The sequence below is a fragment of the Sitophilus oryzae genome, unplaced genomic scaffold (genome assembly GCF_002938485.1).
Source record: "Sitophilus oryzae breed Bouriz unplaced genomic scaffold, Soryzae_2.0 scaffold_1701_pilon_pilon, whole genome shotgun sequence".
NCBI classification, from domain to species: Eukaryota; Metazoa; Arthropoda; class Insecta; order Coleoptera; family Curculionidae; genus Sitophilus; species Sitophilus oryzae.
The window spans coordinates 1,771,256-1,795,436 of NW_022146393.1; the positions used below are offsets into that span (position 1 = coordinate 1,771,256).

The window sequence follows — 24,181 nt, forward strand, 5'->3', positions numbered from 1 at the left end:
ATAAGTAAAACAATAAGATATAATGTTGTGACCATTCCAGGTTGTATGAGAGGTCGTACTATGTACATTGTACCTTTTTCTATGGGTCCAATCACTTCTCCTTTATCAAAGATTGGAATTGAATTGACTGATTCGCCGTATGTTGTTGCTTCTATGAGGATCATGACAAGAATGGGGTAAACAACAGTTTTTTTGGAAGTCTTTATGATTTTCTTATCAATATATTATTTTTTAGTGCTCCAGTTTTACAAAAACTTCAAAAAGATGATTTTGTGAAGTGTCTTCACTCTGTGGGTGCTCCAGCCAGTGGATTTATCGAGAATCCCAGCTGGCCTTGTGATCCAGAGAGAACCATTATCCTGCACAAACCTCAAAACAACGAAATTGTCTCTTACGGCAGTGGATATGGAGGAAATTCGCTACTAGGCAAAAAATGTTTTGCTTTGAGGATTGGGTCAACTATTGCCAAAAGGGAGGGATGGTTAGCTGAACACATGCTGGTAAAAATAGCTTCCTATATAATACGCCAATTTGATTTTTAATTTGTATTTATACTTCAAGATTTTGGGAATCACAAACCCCCAAGGTGAAAAGAAGTATATTGCTGCTGCTTTCCCATCAGCCTGTGGAAAAACAAATTTAGCCATGATGACTCCAAGCCTGCCTGGATACAAAGTAGAATGTGTCGGTGACGATATTGCGTGGATGCGATTTGATAAAAATGGACAACTAAGAGCTATTAATCCTGAGAATGGGTTCTTTGGAGTTGCACCAGGTAAAAAAATCAGTTTTGTGGCATTTTTGAGTATTAAAAGGGTATTAATAAAATAATTTAAATAACTTATAGGAACATCAACAAAAAGTAATCCTATAGCAATGAACACAGTGTATAAAAACACTATATTCACTAACGTAGCGTCAACAAGTGATGGTGGTGTGTTCTGGGAAGGCATGGAAGATGAGATACAACCAGGAGTGGCAATTACTGATTGGAAAGGTCAAAAATGGACCAAAGATAGTTCTACTCCGGCTGCTCATCCAAATTCAAGGTACAAATCTGAATGTATCTGTTGCAAATTATGTTACCATCATCAGTAGATGATTAACACTATACACAATATGTTTGCCCAACGTGTATCAAGATGTTAAATAATGTTTTGGAGAGATTGTGGTATTTTCCTCTAAAAAATAATATTTATTAATTAATATTAATATTAATAATATACAGGGTGGTCCGAACTGTATTCGGCAGCATATTCTACAGATAAAAATAAGTAAAAAAAGTTTGAATAAATGTAGATATGTCCTAAAATGTTTAGTTTTAGAGATACAGGGTAGAAGTTTCATTTATATTTCGATTTTTTTCCAAGTAATTTCTGAGGTAACGTATTTGAATGAAAATTGGTGTCTGGGAGTTTTTTGACATGAGAAATTTGATTTTGATGTTAATATGACTTCTAGTTGGAGAGGGCGCCACTTACATATTTTTTAACTGGTTTAAAAAATAATAACTTTTGCGTCCGTACCTGGATAAACTACTGAGTAAAAAAAATACATTTACGACGTTTTTTACGTAAAAAAGGTATTTTGGTAAAAATCGCTACAAGTAATATCGAGATGTTAGGAATCAAAATTGACTAAATAGTCATTAAACTGAAAAAATTAAACTGAATGAAAAATAAAAAGTTCCCAAATTGTCATTTCAGTCAAATAACTATTCACTCAACATGTTCATTTTATGTCAATAATGACATGTATTGACTATTTCCATTCTATAATAATGGTTGCTCGTAGCGATTTTACCAAGAGACATTTTTTACGTAAAAAATCACGGAAATGTATATTTTTTCACCCAGTAGTTTTATACAGGTACGAACGAAAAGTTATTACCTTTCAAAACAGTAAAAACACAAGTAGGTGGCGCCCCTTACAAATAAGAGTCATATTGATATAAAAATCAAAATTTTCATGTCAAATAACTCCCAGACACCAATTTTCAACTAAATATTGACGTTACTTCAGAAATTATTTGGAAAAAATCGAAATAAAAATGAAAACTTCTACACCCTGTAACTCCGAAACTAAGCATTTTAGGACATACATTTATAAGAACTTTCTTCTTATTTTTATATGCAGAATATGCTTCCAATGTTTTAAGAATACAGTTTGGACCACCCTGTATATTAATAATATAATTATTAAATTTAAGGTTCTGTACTCCAGCAAGTCAGTGTCCTATTATTGACCCAGAATGGGAAGCTCCTGAAGGTGTCCCAATTTCCGCCATCTTATTTGGAGGAAGAAGGCCAGTTGGAGTGCCTTTAGTTTATGAAGCTCGAGACTGGCAACATGGGGTATTCATTGGTGCTGCTATGAGATCTGAATCAACTGCTGCAGCAGAACACAAGGTATTAAATAAGCTCCATTCTTTTAGTATTTTATAAAAAAAATGTGATTATAGGGTAAAGTAATAATGCACGATCCCTTTGCAATGCGACCCTTTTTTGGATACAACTTTGGCCACTATTTAAAACATTGGCTTTCTATGGAAACTCGTTCGTCAAATCTTCCGAAAATTTTCCACGTAAACTGGTTTAGGAAAGGCACAGAAGGAAAATTCCTCTGGCCAGGTTTTGGAGAGAATTCCAGAGTTTTAGACTGGATTTTAAGAAGACTGGACTATGAAGACTGTGGTGTTGATACACCAATTGGTATCATTCCAAGGAAAGATTCGGTTTAAGTAATATTTTATACACATCTTTATTTACTCACTTTGTTAAGTCTAAGTAATTATATTTTAAGATTATTTATCATTTTACCTTTATGTTTTATGACTTATGAAATTAATATATTTTGTACAAACAAACCTGCGTTTTTGTTTTTATTCTTGCATAAGTGTTGCTTCTTTTTCCTTTTCTAAAGCAGCATAGGCTTTTTCTAATATTCTTTTTTTCCATACTTCATACTCTTCATATTCTTCTGTTTGTTCAGTCTTTGATGTGTGATACTGTTCTAAAATTTTTCATATATTAGAAACTATGTCTACTTTGTTAACAATTAATATGAATTACCTGTATTCTGAATGTCTTCTTCAATATGTCCCTTTGATACAGATTTCATATTGGCCTTTGTTAAACCTAACTGTTCAAATTCACTAACCAATTCTTTCCATTGAGATGGTTTTAAACGGCTAATTGAAATAATATGACTTTTCTCTATTGATACTTTCTTGGCTCTAGAAATATTTAAATAACTAAATAACCACAAACATATTGTACACCTACTTGCAAGCTATATATACAGCGGCTGCCATATACTGTGGATGTTCAAAATCCTTTATCTTCTTATCTAATTGTTTATATTTATTCAGAATTTCCTCTGCATCATCTTTAATTGCCGTACAACCTAACTGAACACATAAATCTGATATTTTTATATCCTTTTTTAGATCTAACAACTTTTCAACGGTGTTTAAATTATTTAAATACTGAGACTTCTTCAATCCGGACAAGGGTAATGCTGCTTCCTTATCAAAAACTTTACCCAAAAAAGTCGAAGCTAAATCAAAACATAGTACTGTTTTAGCTTGATCATTAAGTGTTTTAATGCCACCTTTCCCATGATATATTCGGAGATATTCTTCGGCTTTGCTAAAATGTTCAGAGAAATTAAAACGTCTTTAAGCGATTTGCTAACTTAAGTTTAGAGTTTTTTACTTTATTACTGTTTCATCGTAAATGTTTAGTCTTTCAGCAGTATTTTTCAACATTTTTCTATCCATTTTATAAAATAAGTGTGTACTAAAAACAACTAAAAACCATAAAATAATCTAAAAACTAAAAGTGTGCATCAAAAACATAGAGTTAAAAATTCAAAAACATATCAAAAAGAACGAGGTTAGAAAATTCTGTTTATATCATATAATCATATTCGTCATATATATTCTTTATCTATGACATCCGTAAATCATATATATGGATAAATGCAGAAGAAAGAAAGTAGTTTTGAATAGTCATTAAGCATATACACCATTACAGGTTTCTGTACATCTAATATTCAATTTTTATACATCTAATATACCCCTCAAACAAAGATGGAGCCACATAAAACAAATTTTAAAATTTTCAAATTGAGAGATTTCTTATTTGAATATAATGTGTATTGTAAATCTTTATTAAATTTTTTTGTTAATACGCACTATTAACTACTAAATTATTTAAGTTCACTAATATCCGGAAGTCTGTATTGTAAATTTTGTCAATTATTATATTAGCTAATCTAATGAGTTAGATTTTTATTGTAATCATCAATATGTAATGTATAGAACATAGAACTTTTCATTTTGAATATTTAAAAATATGGGAATAAGCAGAATCTCAATAAATGAACACAGTGGCGGATACAAGGGGGGGGGGCATGGGGCCCGGGCCCCCCCTAAAATCTATAAATTTGGTTAAATATTAGCCTTTTACGTTAAAAATAGCGCATTAAAAAGCATATTCTACATTACTTTTTATTTGCCCCCCCCCTAAAATAAATTTCTGTATCTGCCCCTGAACGAACACATCTAAATCCTAAATATATTCAAATTATGTTAGTAAATTATTTTAATTTAACTGTCTAAAAAGTAAGATTGATTATATGAAAAATTAATACAAAGTAAAAATGTGCTGGTTACGTGAAACATGAGATAAAACTGCAGTTAAATCAGTTGCGGCTGGCGTACAAAGTTGCGTGGGAAGAATAAGACCGGTTCTACACTCGCTCTCGATGTCAGCATCATTAAGGGTCTCAAACTCGATTGGTCGAGAAGTGGCTGCGTTTCATTTGCTGTCGTTCCGGACCAGTAGCGCAGATGCTGCAGAATCTGGTCCAGGCCCCGCCTTTTTCGTCTCTTAGCATGGCCGGATAGGCTGTATCGCGTTACGTCATATACGTAATCTTAGGTCTGTTTACCGATAAGAGTTTTTACGTGTGAATATCCAAATAAAATAGAGATAAGAAAATGTGTTACACTTATTAGTACCTACATTTCTCAATCATGAAATCAAATTTGTTAAAAAAAATTCTATGGCATATTAATATTAATGGCAATATCAATTCCATCTTCTGTGTCTTCTATGTCCGCGACTTTCAGATAGACGCCAGAGACAACGATTTTTGACGTCACGATAGTAGCCAGCAGTGGCGCAACTAGACAAAGACTTTTAGGAGGGCTTAGATCACTATAAAATAATATTATTGATTTGAGGTTAAAACCAATTTTAAACGGCCCACACTAGTTATCCGAGGCGGCTTAGCCCCCTAATTGCGCCACTGGTAGCCAGATATATTACATAATACTCCATCTATCGACAAGTTTAGAAAATGTAATAAGTAGATACACAGTGTGAGCTCTGGTGTGAGAGTTTGAGTCTTAAGTAAGGGAAAATATTTTCAGAGGTACCTAATATAGGTATTTCGACCCCAGGAAAACGTCTATGAGATTTTTTTCGAATAAAAAGGATGTAGAAAATCGTGCCACTTTCTTTTGCATTTTACTGTATATTTTAAAAAAAGTTTTAGAACTGCCTGTTCACCGCAAATTTTTCCACGGTAATTAATATAAATTTGTTAATCTCCGATATTACCATGTTTACGGTACCAAAGGGATGCAAAATGCAAATCCAGTGGCTCTCAACATTTTTTAAAAACAAATATTTTTTTTAAATCTTCAAACTTGAATAACTCGATTATTTTGGACTATTTGAAAAACGGTAAAGAGAAAATATGTTTCTTTTATTGAGATCTCCCAGCCCTGAAAATATTTGCACTTATTTAAGGCTTATACAGGGTGAGTCTTAAATAAGCAATATATTTTTAGAGCTGATAGATCTCGATAAAAGAACCATATTTTCTCTTTACCATTTTTCAGATAAGTCCAAAATAACCGAGTTATTTAAGTTTGAAAATTTAAAAAAAATTGATTTTTTTGAAAAAACTTTGAGAGCCACCGGATTTTTTCTGTATTTGCATCTCTTTTATTGCCGTAACCATAGAGTAAAGCCGTAACTATGGTAATATCAGAGATTAAAAAATTATACCGTGGATAAATTTGCGGTGAACAGGCAGTTCTAAAAAGTTTTCGAAAAATATACAGGGAAATTTAAAAGAAAATTCACGATTTTCAACATTTTTTTAGCGAAAAAAAACCTCTTATACCTACGTGTTCCTGGGGTCAAAATATACCACCCCCCACCCCTGAAAATATTTGCACTTATTTAAGACTCACCCTGTATATCACATACTTATGTGATATATTATCACATACTTATGTGATACGGGTTGCTCTTATAAAGTTTTACATTATATTTAGTTTTTACTTGAGGATCGCATTATTGGTAAACATATTCCTATAAGTACCAAATAAAAAGAATTATTCATCGAGAATCATTGAAAAACTATAGCGTCTTCCAAAGGTACTATTTTCTCCTCTGTAGGTCTGTCTCTTCCCAAACTATTCCCAACTAGCAAATATAGTTCCCAGTCCTTTTTAAAATGTCACTGCCCCTAAAGTATAGTTCCTGGGCCCACTCTGCCACTTAAAATGTTACTCTATAAGGGATAGTCACTTTGAAGTATATTTCGAGAGTGACCGGTTAGTGCCTACCTACAATAAAAGTGGAAAATAAACACCCCCGATTGCAAGTCGCAAACATGTAATTTAAAGAAGTGGCTGGAACTACCCGAATCTTCAAATATGACACCATAAAAGACCAAAAACTTTATAGTAACTTTTCAAAGTAGCGGTTACTAACAAGTGCTACCATAATGCCTCCATTAAGTTTTTGTTACTTTATAGTAACAATTTAAGTTACGGGGTAGTCGCGGCCACGACACCTAGTTACTTCTAATTTATAGTAGCATTGAAAGTAGCAAAATGGTTACTGCTACCTTCCTAGGTCACTATAAAGTAGCCGTCGCTCATCCATTGCCACTAAAAAGTCACGGGGATCAAAAACGGCTACTTTATAGTGACTATAACTTAATATACCCTAATAAATGTACATGCCTCAGACTGCATCGTGTACTGCTCTGTTTTAGTGTTTGTTTACTAGCTTTTAAGCTTTATTAAAATTTTGTAAAATGCCTAAGGTGAATAAAAAGAAATTTAGGTATTCTAGTACTTTCTACCGAAGAATTAAACAAAAGGAATCACTGCGAGCCGAAGCATCAACATCAGAAACAAAAACTACATCTTTCTATAATCCTACCGATGAACATCATAAATCAGGTAGTGACTGTGATATTTTTGAAACTGCTTCTGAAGATGAGTGTAGTGTTAGTTTATCTGAAACTGAATCTCAGAGGAGAACTAATTTGGAAACCAACAACAATATAAAACAAGAGCTAAAAGAGTGGGCGTTAAAATACTCTATACCTCATGTAGCTCTGAACGATTTATTGAGGGTACTGAAAAACGAACTCGAACTTGAAGAATTGCCAAGGGATAGTAGAACTTTAATTGGAACACCAAGCTCTTGTCCCATAAGAGCCATGGGCGATGGCCAGTTTTGGTATAATGAAGTGCAAAAAAATGTATTGTCCCTTTTACAAATGTCTAAAGAAAGATATACGAAATCAGTATCCCTTATTTTTAATATTGATGGATTGCCTCCTTTCAATAGCTCGCCTCTAGAGTTTTGGCCAATATTACTAAGAGTGCAAGAATTCCCACAAGAAAAACCGATGGTTGTTGCTATCTACTGTGGGCCAACGAAACCTCCTCTTCAAGAATTTCAAAGGAAGTTCAAAGGACAAGGCGGAACGATATAGTGGCACCAATGGAATGTATAGTCGCCACCAGGGCCGTCGCTAGACTTTGGGCCGCCCGGTGCAAATTTTTAAATTGCCGCCCTTATATTATATATAATAAAAAAATAATTAAGTTAAAAAAATCTTTATTAAAAAATAGAAAATAGAAAGGTTAATGATAAATACACACATCCCATATGATCCTAAGAAATGGCCTCAAATTACCTTAGAAATGACAATCGATTAAATTTTATATGTAAAATTATATGAGGAATGTCATCGATCATAATTTCTGTTTTTTTTTCGATTATACGGGACTAGGATACTTACATAGAACACCTACATTTTCGCAAATTTTCACACACATTTTCACAAAGTCTAATTATAATGACAAATTCTCTATTTTTTTATAAACTATAGGGTGTGTCATTTCAATTAGCAGGGAAAATAACATTATATTTAGTTTCGACCCTATTACCAAGCAATTTTGACCGTCTATACCGGGTGTTTCTAAAAAGTGGCTCACTGCTATAACTTTTTTTAATTTTTCAGATAAAAAAACGAGATTTGGTACGTGAGTATATGACATAAATCAAGATTGATTGACGTATTCAATTGTTTTCGATCACGTCCTCTTTTACCGGAAATTACTACAACTTTTGATTTTTAAATGCCACCCTCCGTATTTTTTTACTTTATTTGATAGAAAATGGCACTTTGAATAGAATGAAATATCAGATGACATATTCGCATTTAGTTTATTTGAAATTGTAAAATGCGGTTCATAACGACAATTTGATTCGAAATACCAAGTTGAAAAAGAATCAATATAATCCAAAGAAGAAAAAATTCCAAAAAAAAATTCCAAATATGCTAATGAGTCGGCCTCGTTCCGTTTGAAAAATCGAGATATGATTAAAAATACGATTTGGGCATTTTTAACTGGCCAGGACAAGACACGAAAAACATTAAACGATCAAATCTATTTTTCCAATAAATTAAAAAAAATACCAGGGGTGCGATTTAAAAATCAAAAGTTGTACACACTTTTTACACACACTAAACAGTTGAATATGCCAATCAATCCTAATTTATGTCATATACTAATATACCAAATCTTGTTATTTCTTCTCTGAATATAAAAAAGTTATAGGGGTGAGCCACTTCTGACAAACATCCGATATACCAAGCAATTTAGACTATTTTATTATGTTAAAAATAAATAGAGAATAATTATAGTTAAAAATTGTTAGATTTTAAATACCACCCGGTATAGATTTATTATTATTATATATTATTATTACATAGATTATGGTTTTGTGTTATTGGAATAGTCTTACATATCCAATGAGCGAAAAAATGTACAGAACTGCATTTTCAAAAAGTAACTATAGCTATTTTTGTCTGTTATAGTATAACTTTGGTAGATATAAAAATATACTTCAACCCTGTTATGAAAAATATTAAATATTTTTAGAATGTGGCATCTATACTTTCAAAAATTAAAAAAATAAATAAATAAAAAAGTGCCTCCGACGGCCCTGCATAAGCTCCAATTAAGTGGCAATTTGGTGGCGCAGGGAACTTTCTTGGAAAAAATCACTTTATGGTTCCAAAAAATCGTTGACCATGTAGTTCCAAAAAAGTTATTGTTTCTATAAAGTCGCTTCTGGGTAGTTACAATTGCCACTTTATCAACCCGAAGATTTTAAAGGTCCAAACGGGTAGGGTTGGCCTAATATGTTATAGTTCCCGGTACTTTGTGGAATCATATGGAACTATAAAGTATTTTTCGGATTAAACGGCCATATTTTTTTCATGAATTTTTAGACGAACAGCCAAATGGCTCAAACATTATGCGTTTTTAAGCTAAATATACCTAGATTAAAGCTTCTTTCCTTAGTTATTTTGTTATTTCTGACGGTCGACTAATATTTTAAAGTTTGACCCCGGTTTCAAGCAAATTTTTATTATTTCTTAATCACTACATGAGTTTTTATTGCAAATAATATAATAATTTGAAATATTTTGAGAGGCGCTCGAAAATTTTGTTATATAAACCTACTATTTTATTCAGTAAAGTTGATTGCGTTCTGGAATTTACCTCAAAAAGGCGTTAAAATCGCACGGTAAATATCGAAAAAATAATAATGGCTTCCATAATTATTTTCCATCATGACATTTATTTTTATGAAATGTGAAATTGCTTGAAGAGGTCGCTGCAAATAAAGTTCAACTGTTTAACGAAAGTTCCATATGTCGGTAGATAACACTTGGCTGCCACGAACCCGCGACTAGGCAGCTTCGTACCGGATAAGTCGCATTCACCAGTAGGCTACTTTATAGTAACACATTATAGTACTCTTTTAGTGGCAAAAACTACCCGAGACACTACCCGGCTACTCAAAATCTTTCCCCATTTTGGTCGCAGTTACGTAGCAGCTACGAATATACGACGTAGCCGCCGATGGTCACCGCCCACTTTGTAGTGGCTTTGATAGTAGCAGTTACGTATCTGCCACTATAAATGCTAGTTGGGTTGGGATACCTGCACGTCCACAGCGGCGGAGAGCCAGCCGAAGCGGTCGATCTCTCTCGCTGGCCGAACGCCGCCGCATATTGATTAGTTGGGTTCGGTGCTGCCGGCTTGCCGCCGCCGCCGCGGGGTCACCAAGCAGCAGCGAGCTCACTGGTCAAACCGCAGGATAGAAGAACGGAATATCTAATGCGGGAGCTCGGAAATCAGGCTTAATTACCTTCCTCTTACTGACAATACTGATAATAATTAATTTTCTTTTTGTTTTAATATTTTATCACAGGTTATCTCCTCTACTCTCCTCTCCTCATAAGCATCACCAGTCAAATTTCCGTCGATGAAAAATGGACCTATAATTTTATCGCCTATATAGTATTCCGCACCAAACATTGAGCTTTTGGGGATATTGGGTGTGTCCTTCAACAACAATATGCGGGTTTTCATCGCTCCAGTATCTGCAGTTCCGCTTATTCACATTTCCGTTTAAAAAAAATGATCACTCATCACTAAAACAAATATTTTTAGTGAGTGAAGGTTCCCTTCGAATTTCCTCCGTCATTAGTTCACAGAACTGAATCCTTCTATCTGAATCGTCGTCACCAAGTTCCTGCAGAATCTTCATTTTGTATAGGGATGGAATTTGTGCATTTTCAATACTCTTCTGACAGATGTTTGAGATACACCTGTGATTGATGCCAACTGGCGTGTTTATGCTTCTGGATTGACCGATATCTGACCAATAACTTCCATCTGCATTTCTTCTCACCCTGGGACCTGTCCTTTTTTATTTTTGACCGATTCCGTTTCTTGAAATGAATCAAAAGAAGAATCAAATCTTTAACATAAACGTGACTTACCTTTTTGTCCGGATTTCTCTCATATTGAAAGCACGGGCCGTTCTCAAATAGCACATACCTTCAGCACCATAAAGAACACAGGGCATAACCATAAATCCACAGTATAAACTTTTCTTTTCTAAATTTTTCTTTCAAATAAGCGAATCAAATAAAGGTTTAAAATACCTCCAAATTTGCAAACGATTGAAAATCGATAGAAGACAGTGCAAAAACGCAAAGATATGCCATTTTAAGATTCCTGTTTGTTGAAAGTAAAAAAAAATAGATGATAAGGAAGAATTTGCGTTATCGCAAAATTATGCTGACGATTAGTAAAACATCTTTGTGTTGAGCAATATTTTAGTTCTTTTAGTTCTTTCATACAAATTCTTTGTTTTCTTTTTCGTTTTTTGGTATCATTGACATCATCTAGGGTATACAGGGTGCTACAAATTCGAGGTACGAGCATTGGTCTCTCGGAAACCGTAATAGATACGAAGATGGTTAAATTGGGGCAGAGTTGCGCTTTGGCATGTTCACCAAGATGCTACCAAAAAAGTTCTTAAAATTTCAAGGATTACTGAGTTTTTTGGAAAAAACGTTTTTTTTTGAAAATCAATTTTATTTTTTCCTGTCGTTACTTTTTAGAAAATCAAAAAACTAATTGCTTATTCTCATAGCCACTTTATTAGGGCTATCTGATAGTATTTTTAGATTTTCAAATTAGCTGATAGTTTGTGAGATACAGAGGCCGACTTCATTTTTTAAATACGGACATGCATTTTTTATTTCAGTTTTTGAAAGAACTCGGTCTCCTGAGTACAATGATATGCCACACTTTATACTTTTTGTTTTGTTTTGGGTACCTTAACAACAAAACTATTTATTTATTATTTAAAATATTTTCAAGTCCGACCCTGGTTTCTTAAAATATTTAATCTGATTAATCATTGCAACAATATTGATCAGCGCTAATTAACATTGAATAAGGAAAATCGAGCCAATTGAAAGATCCAGGTCAGCAATTTAAAGATATTATTTTTAACTTTTTTTATTGTGAATTTGCAATTCTCAGTGTACGATCTAACAATATGCATAATATTAATCGTAGTTATTATAAATAAATCACCTTCTACAAACTAGTTTCTAATGCTCTACATGTTCGAAAGGTCACAAGTTTATTATCCTTTCAATTTTATTTATAGCTCTTTGAACATATCTTCTTCTTATACTTCCGAATGCATTTTGTACTCTTTATTGTAAATGTTGAAAAACATTGATTTCACTTTTACAAATGACGTCAAGTAATGCAATAATTTTTTTTTATTGAATTTGATTTTTCGTATTCAGTGTTTTACCCCAAGTCATAGTTAAGTTTGAAACCTTATCAATATTGTAACGATGAATAATTTAAATATTTAAAAAACAGAGCCGGACTAGAAATTAGTATAAATAAATTTTGTGTTCAAATGTCCGAAACAAAAAAAAAGTATAAAGTGTGGCATATCATTGTATTCAGGAGACCGAGTTCTTTCAAAATCTGAAATAAAAATTGCAGGTCCGTATTTAAAAAAATTAAGTCGGCCTCTGTATCTCACAAATTATCAGCTAATTTGAATACCTAAAAATACTGTCAGATAGCCCTAATAAAGTGGCTATGAGAATGTGCAATTAGTTTTTTGATTTTCTAAAAACTAACGACAGGAAAAAATAAAATTGATTTTCAAAAAAATCCATTTTTTCCAAAAAAAACTCAGCAATCCTTGAAATTTTTAAAACTTTTTTGATTGCATTTTGGTTAACATCCCAAGGCGCAACTTTGCCCCAATTTAACCATCTTCATATCTATTACGGTTACCGAGATACCAATGCTCGTACCTCGAATTTGTAGCACCCTGTATAAACGATAATAATTGACGCAATGGCAATTGAGGATATGATTGTTTCTCAAACAATGAACAGCTTTTAATAAAAGTTTGATCAAAAATTTAACTAAGTGCATGGGTGATGCAGTTGTGCAACGGAACGTTGCGCATCGCTTTGTTGCGCGATTTGATTGATAATGTATGGACCGCTTTAATATTTAAAAGCAAATATCCAAAAATGGATGAAAGAATAATATTGCATGTGATTATCTATGAATGATCATGTTTTATTAAAATCGCAAACCAATAATATCTTTGTATCGTTTTTTTCCACCGGCCGAGCCTTGAGTCATTCGCGACATAGGGGTCGAAACGCCGAGCCTTGAGTCATTCGCGACATAGGGGTCGAAACGTCGATACACTGCGGTTCGTTCGCTGATTCACCGTCTTTGTCTCGCTCATAAATCATCATCTGGTAACGGAGTGGACGCCACAATGGCATTCCAATTAATATTTGCGACGCTTTTTTCGCCAGCCGGCAAGTGTATTGCACCTCGATTCTTTGTCAACGCGAATGTGACGAAAGTCGAAGACCAGATAAAGACAGATCAATTTTTCTTTAGAAAGATTAATTAATTTTAAATATTTTTGTCTTTTCATGGGTACATGCTAATTAACGATTTTTTTATTTAAATTTCGGCAATTATTAAGTAAAGAGTCTTCGTAAGGAAAGTCCTTTTTATAAACACAATCACATATATTGCAGCATACCTAGGCTAAAAAAGTGTCAGTTTACATTCATTTTCTGAATAATGAAAGAACAGCAAGTATTTTCCAAGCCGCACGAAATCAAGCGCATTCTCTCTCCGACTTAGTAAATCATCATAGCTATTCTCACCTAGATAATGACTAATAAAGAATACATCATGTATGTCTTTAGTTATTTCTCCTAGACATCTAAACACCAACTTAAGACTTCACTTGTGGCTTGCGAGGTAGGGGAAAGTGGGGTAAATGGGAACACCTAACTTCTATCACACATAAATAATAAAAAGAGTCATAAATGTAATCAACTTTTATTGTAATAGTAACATTGGTAATCTATATACATAATAGTTGTAACAAAATTATTAAAATACACTATAACATCAAAATATTAAAGAAAATGAAAAACTCTGTCTTTCCTATTTACCCGACAGTATATGGGGTAATTGAGATCAGTACGCGTGGAAAATAGGAACGATATGGCAAAATTAGGAAGGTCGTAGGTAAATCTATATAAATACTAGAATTATTTTGTTTGCCATAAATCACATATGTAACCCTTACTGGATTGGCCGGTGGTGTATTTTTCATGTGCCCAATTGTTACAAGCGACGCACATAATCTAGTCTTCTACTGGTGGCGATTCATATTTTTTGCTGCAAATTATGCAGTAATATTCCTTTTCATTTTCATCTACCTCTAAAACCTTGTTCAAATTTCTAACTCACTGACTCCTTTGCCTTTTAACTTTTTATAAGACCACTTACGCCGGCGCCGTTCCTAATTACCCGAAGTGATTAATTGAAAACAAAATGGCCGCTACACACAATAATATATTTATTGAACTTAATACTACTCGGATTCCATAAGTACAATATCTTATCCCTATAGGTATGGGTTAAATAATGTACGAAATACGAAATGTGTGTATATACCTAATATTTCCTAAAAAATGTACCTGCTTATACCGTATGATCGAAAGAAAACGGCGTTCAGTTGGCTGGAAAATGACGATCGAATATATTTTCCATATAAAATGACAGCGATCTTCATATCTAACGCCGTTTATAGATCATAGGGTATTAATTCAGCGCATAAAGAATCCCTAGTAATTTTAGTTTACAAAATTTGAACGTTATTGACAAATTTCATACCTACATCCTACGATCCTACATGGTATTGTGATGTTTATTCCAAACAATAAATACCTTCGAATTCTTATCTATAGAGTTATTCCCTATTACACGGCGGCGGCGGTGGCGCGGCGTTAAGATTTTTATAATATGATTAAGGCGGGAAACTTTGCAGATTGGCGTTAATATTGAATTAAAAATAATATAGGGAACCATGAATTATATGCATCCTATATTAATCATGCGTCCCAAAATTGGTTCACCCCCTATAACTGTTTTATTTTTTCAGACAAAAAAAACGATATTTGCTGTGTTAGCATATCACATAAATTAAGATTGATTGACGCAACCAATTGTTTTCGTTCACTTCCTGTTTCACAGGAAATTACTTCAACTTTTGAATTTTGAATGAAACTTTAATTTGAAACTTTATTCGGTAGAAAATGACACTGAATAGAATAACATATCGTAAGTTTACTTTTTACATTCTCGCTTATAAAATTGTATTTTAAACTTCAATTTACAGTGCCATGGCTGTTTTAAAAACACTAATTTTTAATCTCCTCTGGAAAAATAGATTTAATCGTCTAATGTTTTGTCCTGGCCGGTTAAAAGATAACCCTATCGTATTTTTAATCATATCTGATTTTTTCAAATGGAACAAGGATGGCTCATTAGCATATTTGGAAAAATATTTTTTTTACGAATAATTTACTACCAAACACTTGGTATTTCGAGTAAAATTGTCGTTTTATTTATGGCCATGGCACTCAAAATGGAAATTTAAAATGCTATATTTTTTTAATTGAAAATGTCAAAAGTTGACATATGCTATGTCATTCTATTCAGAATGTAATTTTCTATCAAATGAAGTAAAAAAATACCGAGGGTGTCATTTAAAAATCAAAAGTTGTAGTCATTTTCGGTGAAACAGAAAGTGACCAAAAATAATTGAATACGTCTATCAATCCTAATTATTGGTGTCATACACTAACATACCAATCTCGTTTTTTTATCCGAAAGAACAAAAAAGTTATAGGGGTGAGCCACTTTTGGGACGCACCCGGTATACGATGCAATAAAGTGGTAGCGCCAATAATCAATTGTCAGTGATAATAATGACAACACAACAATAATAGCAGCATGAATATAGATTTAGATAGACATATATGTATATAGGTGTATATACGTGAATATATAGGTATTACATAAATAGTCTTTATTCAGTGGAATTCCAAGAAATGAGATGGTTTCTTTGCGGCCTTATCAATATTAATGTCGACGCGTTTCGGTCAAACTTCCACGTCCATACGTGGGCGTATATATCGATGCATTTGTCATTGCAACAACAGCCTCGCTACAATATTGCCGACTTTTCCCTTGTAAATTTGAGTTCTTATCTTAAGTTCTCTCTTTCACATACGAAATGAACCGAATACTTCGAATCCCGTGTATTTTCCGATATTTTGTGTGAGAACTTGATCAATTTCGGTTAATTTTTTTACATTCCCAGTGTAAACTGCACAGTAACTAAACAGTAGTAACTAATTTTAGTAGTTACCTACGCTACTGTATAACAATTTTTTAGTAATTAAACAGTGGAAAAACTATTTTCACCAGTAAATAGAATATTACATTGTCTTCTAAAAAGTTTAACACAACTCCATAGACATTTAATTTTTATACCGGGTATTAAAAAAAACGTACCTACCATCCCTCGTGGGGAGATTCCTCGCGTAAAAACAAGATTTATTTTTTATATCAACATATGTATGTCCGATTCTGCTCTTTTCGCAGCTATAGGGGGTTAAAGGTTAAAGTCTTATTTTTTTTTGATTTATTACAATTTTCTTCTAAATACTTTTAGCGTTTCGAATGAAATTTTGAGGATAAAAGTTACTAGGAGAAAGTCAGGTAGCACCGGACAGCGGGTATCATCGGTCGGGACGGACGGTCATCGTTTTTTGTTATTGGTGGTTTTGCCGCTTCCATCATACTATTTTGATGCACGTGTTAACATATATTCAGTTGAACTCAATATTTTGAGCGGTTTAGACGTTAAAAATTTACGTGTACCTAATATTTTTCGGCGTGGGCAGAACGAGGGACAGAATAAAGTTTGATGACCTATTTTTTTTAATTATTACGTGTTTAGTGTCTGCCTTCTTTACAATACAGGCACATATGAATAGTGAATATAAAAAATAGGTACATATATTACGTAGTGCATTCGTTGCAAGGTGCACGTATAGGGTGTTATCGGACACAACAATGTCGGGTATGACCGGACGCAAAATACTTTCAATATTTTGTTCTAGAATATTTAAAATGCCGAATTTTATTAACAACAAAGTAGGTGGGCAATGTCACGAAGATTGTATGAAGACAGCAGTTAGAAAAGTGCTATAATTTCCACACATTTACTTTACCAAAAACTCCACTATATCTTAACGAACCTTCAACTTCCAAAACTAATTTCCCTTATTTTAATTTGGTTAGGTTAGGTATTATTGGTTATGTTTAGAAAAAGGTATTAGTGGTATTCTTAAGGAAATTTCTCCCGCCCCTAATGCAGCTGAACGTAGAATTGTTTTAAGATAAAGATATGCTGAAAAAAGTGAAGTGCTTACTTCTACTCCATTTAAAATTGAGCTGGGAGAAAAAACAAAAACAAAGCTAATAGAGTTAAGAAAAATTTATGTTAAAATGCAATTCTCGCTGAAAAACTGTTGCACAAGAACAGAAAAAGCAAAGAACACATAAAGAGAAGACTAAGGCTACCCAAGAAACTTTTTGTATCGTTTGTCATTAATGTTTCGACGAAGAGTCAGTGATGAAATGTAAAAAACTGGTCCCCTTGTTCTGGCGTTGAAAAAGATCAAAATGTATTACAAATGTGAAATGTGTTAAAATTTTTGTGATCTGCGGCAATATCCACATTTCTTTCTGTGTCCAATATTACCTACCAATTTTTCAGAATTTTGAAATCTTTGATGTGATTTTTTCTTCAGATAATTTTGTACATATTTTTTTTTATATTTATGTTTGTTAGTTTTTAGATATGTAATATCGTTTGAATATGATTATGTTGCAGAACTTTGTTATTAAAGTTAAAGGTATGTTTTACGATGACTTGTTATCATGTCCGATACTAGCCGACTTTCCCCTATAAGTGTTCGAAATCTGTCGACAGACTCACCAGGGACGTGCATAGAGTGTTATCACTGGAATATTTTTCTAAAACAAACATGTACGCCCCTGACTTTTTTTTTCTCTTGTTAGCAAAATCGTATAGGTTGCTTAATGCCCATTAAAAGTTTTATCTTGATATTTTATCGATTTCGATCTCCTTGATAAGATAGTAAACGCAATTTTATTAATTCAATTAATAAAATCAAAATAAAATTAATAAACTATTTATTTGATTAATTTAACACTGATGCTCCTTGATACCTACAGCAAATTCAAGAAAAAAATAATGGTATTTAATATAATTATAAAAGACCTATTTTTAAAAGTTTCAACATCCTGTAACTTTAAAACTATGCATTTCCGCACCCATGCTTATAGGAAGTTTTTTGCATATTTTTTTATGAAGAATCAATGAGTACTTATTAATTTTTTACCAAATAAAGCAAATTAATAAATTTGTGTTTATATCAAGGAGACTGAAATCGACAAAATATCAAGATACAACTTTTAGTCGACATTAAATTGCCTACACAACTGTGCTAACAAGAGAAAAAAAGTCAGTGACGCACTTTTTTTTAGAAAAATATTCCAGTGATAAGTCATATGCACATCTCTGCATGAGGAATCTGTTGACAATTTTTCCGCATTATTAAAATATGTCGCACCGAGTGTCGCACTTATAGTAATTTTTACTCTCAAAATTTCGAATCGCTAAAAGTACTAACCCTCTGTATATAGCTAGAAAACTACCTTCTGTATATAGCTATAAAACAAAGCAGAATCGGATCTATGTTGATATGAAAAATAAATCTTAAGGAATCTCCCCACGAGATATGGCAAATGTTTTTTGAAACATCCGGTATATAGTAGGACACAACTAAACCTGACTAAATAATTCACAGTAATACACTTTAGAATAGTAAGAGATGAGTGCTTCAACAGGCCCTTTTGGTTAAATTTCGAGCACCGGTGAGGTCTTCAAACTCTAGTACGTCGTCGGTCATATCAGTAATAAAAATAAATGAATATTATTTGGTATGCACCGACTGGTACCCGCTTCTGCTCTTTTATTTTCTGATGATGGCGCCTCCTGCATAACCAATTCACTCGATTCTCTTAGTCTTTCCCAATTTTATGTGCCGCGTCGCGTTTACGGGCATTGAAGAGTCGATATATAAAGGATACAGACTGACGAAAACCGTGAAGAATTTTTGTGACATTGAAAAATTTTCACTTATAATATCACAAGAGCTTAAATTATTTTCGGAAATTTTTTTGAGAGCACGAATATTTTGAAAATTATCCCGAGTCGAAGACGAGGGATAATTTTCCTAAAATATTCGTGCCCGAAAGAAAATTTCCAAGAATAATTTAAGCTTGCGTGGTATTCGGTAAGAAAATTTCACACCTAAATTTGAAAAAAAAAATATTAATCCAACATGACATTTTAAAATAATTTCAATTTGTTAAGTTCAACCTTTTCAACTGTCAAAAAATTTCCACTAAAGTTTCGTGGCGCGTCGAAAAAATTTCCGGAAATTTTTTCAGTTGCCATGGTAACTAGTCAACATTAAAGCATGTTATTGGTTGAAAAGTAGAGGTGTGAAATTTTCATAACAATTTTTTCTTACATATTTTTGTCTCATTATACACTTACATCTTATTGTATTGTACCGTACTCTTCCTACCTACACACGAAAATCGGCACCTTATCGTGTTACAGACGGACAGACGGACAGACGGACAGACGGACAGACGGACAGACGGACAGACGGACAGACGGACAGACGGACAGACGGACAGACGGACAGACGGACAGACGGACAGACGGACAGACGGACAGACGGACAGACGGACAGACGGACAGACGGACAGACGGACGAACGGACAGACGGACAGACGGACAGACGGACAGACGGACAGACGGACAGACGGACAGACGGACAGACGGACAGACGGACAGACGGACAGACGGACAGACGGACAGACGGACAGACGGACAGACGGACAGACGGACAGACGGACAGACGGACAGACGGACAGACGGACAGACGGACAGACGGACAGACGGACAGACGGACAGACGGACAGACGGACAGACGGACAGACGGACAGACGGACAGACGGACAGACGGACAGACGGACAGACGGACAGATCTGGACAGACGGACAGACGGACAGACGGACAGATCTGGACAGACGGACAGACGGACAGACGGACAGACGGACAGACGGACAGACGGACAGACGGACAGACGGACAGACGGACAGACGGACAGACGGACAGACGGACAGACGGACAGACGGACAGACGGACAGACGGACAGACGGACAGACGGACAGACGGACAGACGGACAGACGGACAGACGGACAGACGGACAGACGGACAGACGGACAGACTTGGACAGACGGACAGACGGACAGACGGACAGACGGACAGACGGACAGACGGACAGACGGACAGACGGACAGACGGACAGACGGACAGACGGACAGACGGACAGACGGACAGACGGACAGACAGACAGACACCATGAAAATATTTTGTATTTAGGTCATTTATGACCCAAATAACTCATTTTGAGTGAAATTAAAAAAACTCTTTTTTTGTCGATCTTAATAGCCTACCATACCTGTTGGCATGGTAGGCTAAAAATCTTAAACATTTTTCAAAAAATTCACAGAATTTTTTTTGCGAAAAAACCTCATAGATGTTTTTGGTCGGGTGTTTCGGTGTTTTTGGTTGAGGTTAAAGTATACTTACTACCCCTAAAAATATTTGCACTTATTTCAGACTCACCTTATGTATTGTTTCTTTCTCTAAAGTTTCATTTACATTAAATTACTGAAAATACTAGATATACAGGGTGTCCCAGAAATAAGTGCAAGTTATTTAAGGGGTGGTAGATCTATATAAAAGAAAGATATTTTCTCTTTATCGTTTTTCAAATAAGTCCAAAATAACGGAGATATTTTACTTTGAAAATTTACTTCCAAAAAAAATTTTTGCTGAAATTTTGAGAACCGCTGGATCTTTTCTGGATTTTCTTTCTTGTAAATTTAATCTACTATCTATGTTGCCATATTATCAAGAAATTATGTTTCTTAACTAAAAACTAAAAAAAAATTCAAAATAATTTTCAAAAAATTTCGAATTTTCAAATTTTTTTTTCGTGAAAAAAACCTCATAGACGTGTTTCTGGGGTTGAACTATACTATATGATAATACTAAAATGATAATTTATTTTTGCAAATAAATATCATTTTTTTGCAAAAAAAACCTTATAGGCGTATTTTTAGGACCGAAATGTACTACCAGTTAAAATATCTGCACTTATTTCTGGGACATCTTGTATAGAAAGGGCCTCTAGTAAAAATTTATTAAAAAAGTGTAAGACTTGCATGAGTCTTGCAAGAAGACCAAGGCTAAGACTGGGTAAGACCAAAATCAAAACTAAGACTACATATTAGACTGCAAGACCAAGATCTTGCATTTGCTCATCACTAGCAAAAATTTACCAGCAACTGACATAGTAAAGCTCGAACTCAAATATAATTTCCATTCCTACTGTTTTATTATTTTCATTCAACACATAATAGATTTTCGACAAGATCGGAATTCGACCCAATCGAAAATACGTCAGATTTTTTCTTCGGGTGTAGTCGCGATTTAAATACCGCGTTCCATTATTAAACACACGTCGCAGTACGGAACGTATAATGGAGAGAAAGCTAGGTACGTACGTCTAAATCTTGTGGTGTCGGGGTACATCACCATCATCATCAGCGGCGCGAATTTGATATTCCGGTCTGGTGCCCAGCATCCGCGATATCGAATCGCCTCGCTCGTACCTGCTAGAGAGATAGTTTTACGTGATCGATTTTACGATAAGTCTGACGGCCAAGATGGGGGCACAGATTTTATTCTTTAGTACAGTTATCTCCGGCTTTTTTAGATGTTTTAATGGAATTTTACGTTGTTTTGACCATAAACATATAGTAGTGGAAGTGTTTTTTAACATTTTTTTATACCTCATTATACAGGGTCCGGCAATAGTGCGTCGGGCATCTGTAGCTCTTAGAATAAAAAACTTGGAAATTTTGTTTAAGTGCTGACCTAAAGTATGTACTAGCATGTATTTCAGGAAAATATTTTAACTTCTGCAGGGTGGCTCAAAAATGTGTGAGTGGATCGGGATGATTTGTTTTTAAATTGAACACCCTGTATATTATTACATTGTTGGCTTCCTTTCAGATCACTTTACATAATCCTAAGATATGAGTAGATATATTTCGATAGTTTCAGAGATATTAATACATAAATAAAACATATATATTTGTCAGCCTTTCTTAAAAAAAATATTAAAAATACAAGAACTGTCCTGAAATCAAAACTATATTATGTATTTATGTTAGAATGGTCTGTACTTACTTTTGCTATAAATATCGTAATCTTAAATCATACAGGATGTTCAAAATTCTACGCTAAACTTTCTAAAATATAAAAAAAAATTTAGTGGAACCCCCAGTATATTATTTTTCTAGTAAATGCAGAATTAAAAAATGAACATTTTTTGTATTTAGAGCATTCAAAATTTTTAACTGTTTCGCAGATATTCGCGGTTTTATATTTCATATGGCATTTTCCATAGTAAACTTTTATCAAAGCCACCCAATTATTTTTCTCTCGTATTTTACCGTTGTAAAGACCCATATGAAATAATACCGCGAATATCTGCGAAGCCATTAAAAATTTTGAAATACTCTAAATAAAAAAAAAATAATTTTTTAATTCTCCATCTATTGACGAAATAATATACAGGGTGTTCCATTTAAAATAACGAAGACAAATTATTTTTTATTTTAGAAAGTTTGGCGTAGAATTTTGAATACCCTGTATGATTTAAAATTACGATATTTATAACAAAGTAAGTACAGACCATCTAAAGTAAACACCTAATAGAGTTTTGATTTCAGGACAGTATTTTTAATATTTTTTAAAAAAAAAGGCTGAAAAAAATATTATTTTATTTATTTATTAATATCTCTGAAACTATCAAAACTTATTTAAAAAGATCTTAAGATTATGTAAAGTGATCAGAAAGGAAGCCAAAAATGTAATAATATACAGGGTTTTCTATTTAAAAAAAATCATCCTGATCCACTCACACTTTTTTGAGTTACCCTGTAGAGGTTAAATTATTTTCCTGAAATACATCCTAATAAATACTTTAGGTTTGCACTTAAACAAAATTGCTAGTCTTTTTTTTATTTTAGGAGATACTATTGCCGGACTCTGTACACTATAAGAATATAGAATGAGTGGGGGGGGAGTTCAAAACTGCCACCTCAAAGATCTATTGTGTACCCCTTTCTTGAGTTATAACTTATAACTCATCATACAGTCTATAACCCATCATACTTAGGACAGGGTATTTCTCATCCTCCTCTGATAATAAATGTTCTTCCTCCGAGGGTATACACCAAGTATACACCTCCCACGGTTGGGGTTTTGTGATATATCCCCCTTTCTCTATGGCCTCCTTGGATTTGAAGTCAATTCCTATTGTGAGGACCTGACCATGATTCTCCTCCTTCGAGTTGGTTATTCGCCAACTCGATGTCCTTACATTTGAGTTCTGAGACTGGATAAGGTTAAACAGGTAGGTGGTGTCTTTCCCCTTGCTCCTCAGCAAAAAGACAGTGATGGCCACCCCTTTTGAGACGTTTTCTTCCTTCACTGCAGTCAGTCCCGACCCTTGCCAATTTTTAAGCTTAGGTGCGAAAGAACATGGCAATTTTGTTTGAGGAATCTTTAGTTTTATAACAAGTAGCTTAGGTTAACGGAAACCGCAAGAGTCAATCCATGTTTATTAATTAGCGAGATAAGGCAATTGTTACAAAAAAAATCGGATACTAGATACTACACACATATTATGTTTTGTTTTCAAAGATAATTTTTTAAGTCTGATATTGCTTTTATAAATAAATAGCAGATCTCTTAAAAGTTAATAATAATAAATTGACTTAGCGATCGGTCGTAAAAAGAATTTTCCACG

The 24,181-nt window shown here is 33.8% G+C and overlaps 2 protein-coding genes across 3 annotated transcripts in view; one reads left to right on the top strand and one right to left on the bottom strand.

Moving 5' to 3' along the window:
• LOC115881205 (phosphoenolpyruvate carboxykinase [GTP]-like) overlaps nt 1-2,740 on the top strand; it is a 28,570-nt gene extending 25,830 nt beyond the window's left edge. For both annotated transcript variants that reach the window (XM_030898616.1, XM_030898615.1), the window contains 6 exons: nt 41-176; nt 236-500; nt 562-775; nt 848-1,049; nt 2,210-2,408; nt 2,462-2,740. In XM_030898616.1, coding sequence (XP_030754476.1) covers nt 41-176; nt 236-500; nt 562-775; nt 848-1,049; nt 2,210-2,408; nt 2,462-2,740 — 1,295 coding nt within the window. The remainder of the gene's footprint in view (nt 1-40; nt 177-235; nt 501-561; nt 776-847; nt 1,050-2,209; nt 2,409-2,461) is intronic.
• Nucleotides 2,737-3,915, bottom strand: LOC115881207 (origin recognition complex subunit 6). The gene is made up of 4 exons (XM_030898618.1): nt 3,717-3,915; nt 3,285-3,650; nt 3,072-3,235; nt 2,737-3,012 (listed from the first exon to the last, which is right to left on the bottom strand). The coding sequence occupies exons 1-4, from the start codon at nt 3,779-3,781 to the stop codon at nt 2,882-2,884; spliced, it is 726 nt and encodes a 241-aa protein (XP_030754478.1). The 5' UTR covers nt 3,782-3,915; the 3' UTR covers nt 2,737-2,881.
• Nucleotides 3,916-24,181: the final 20,266 nt, after the last annotated feature.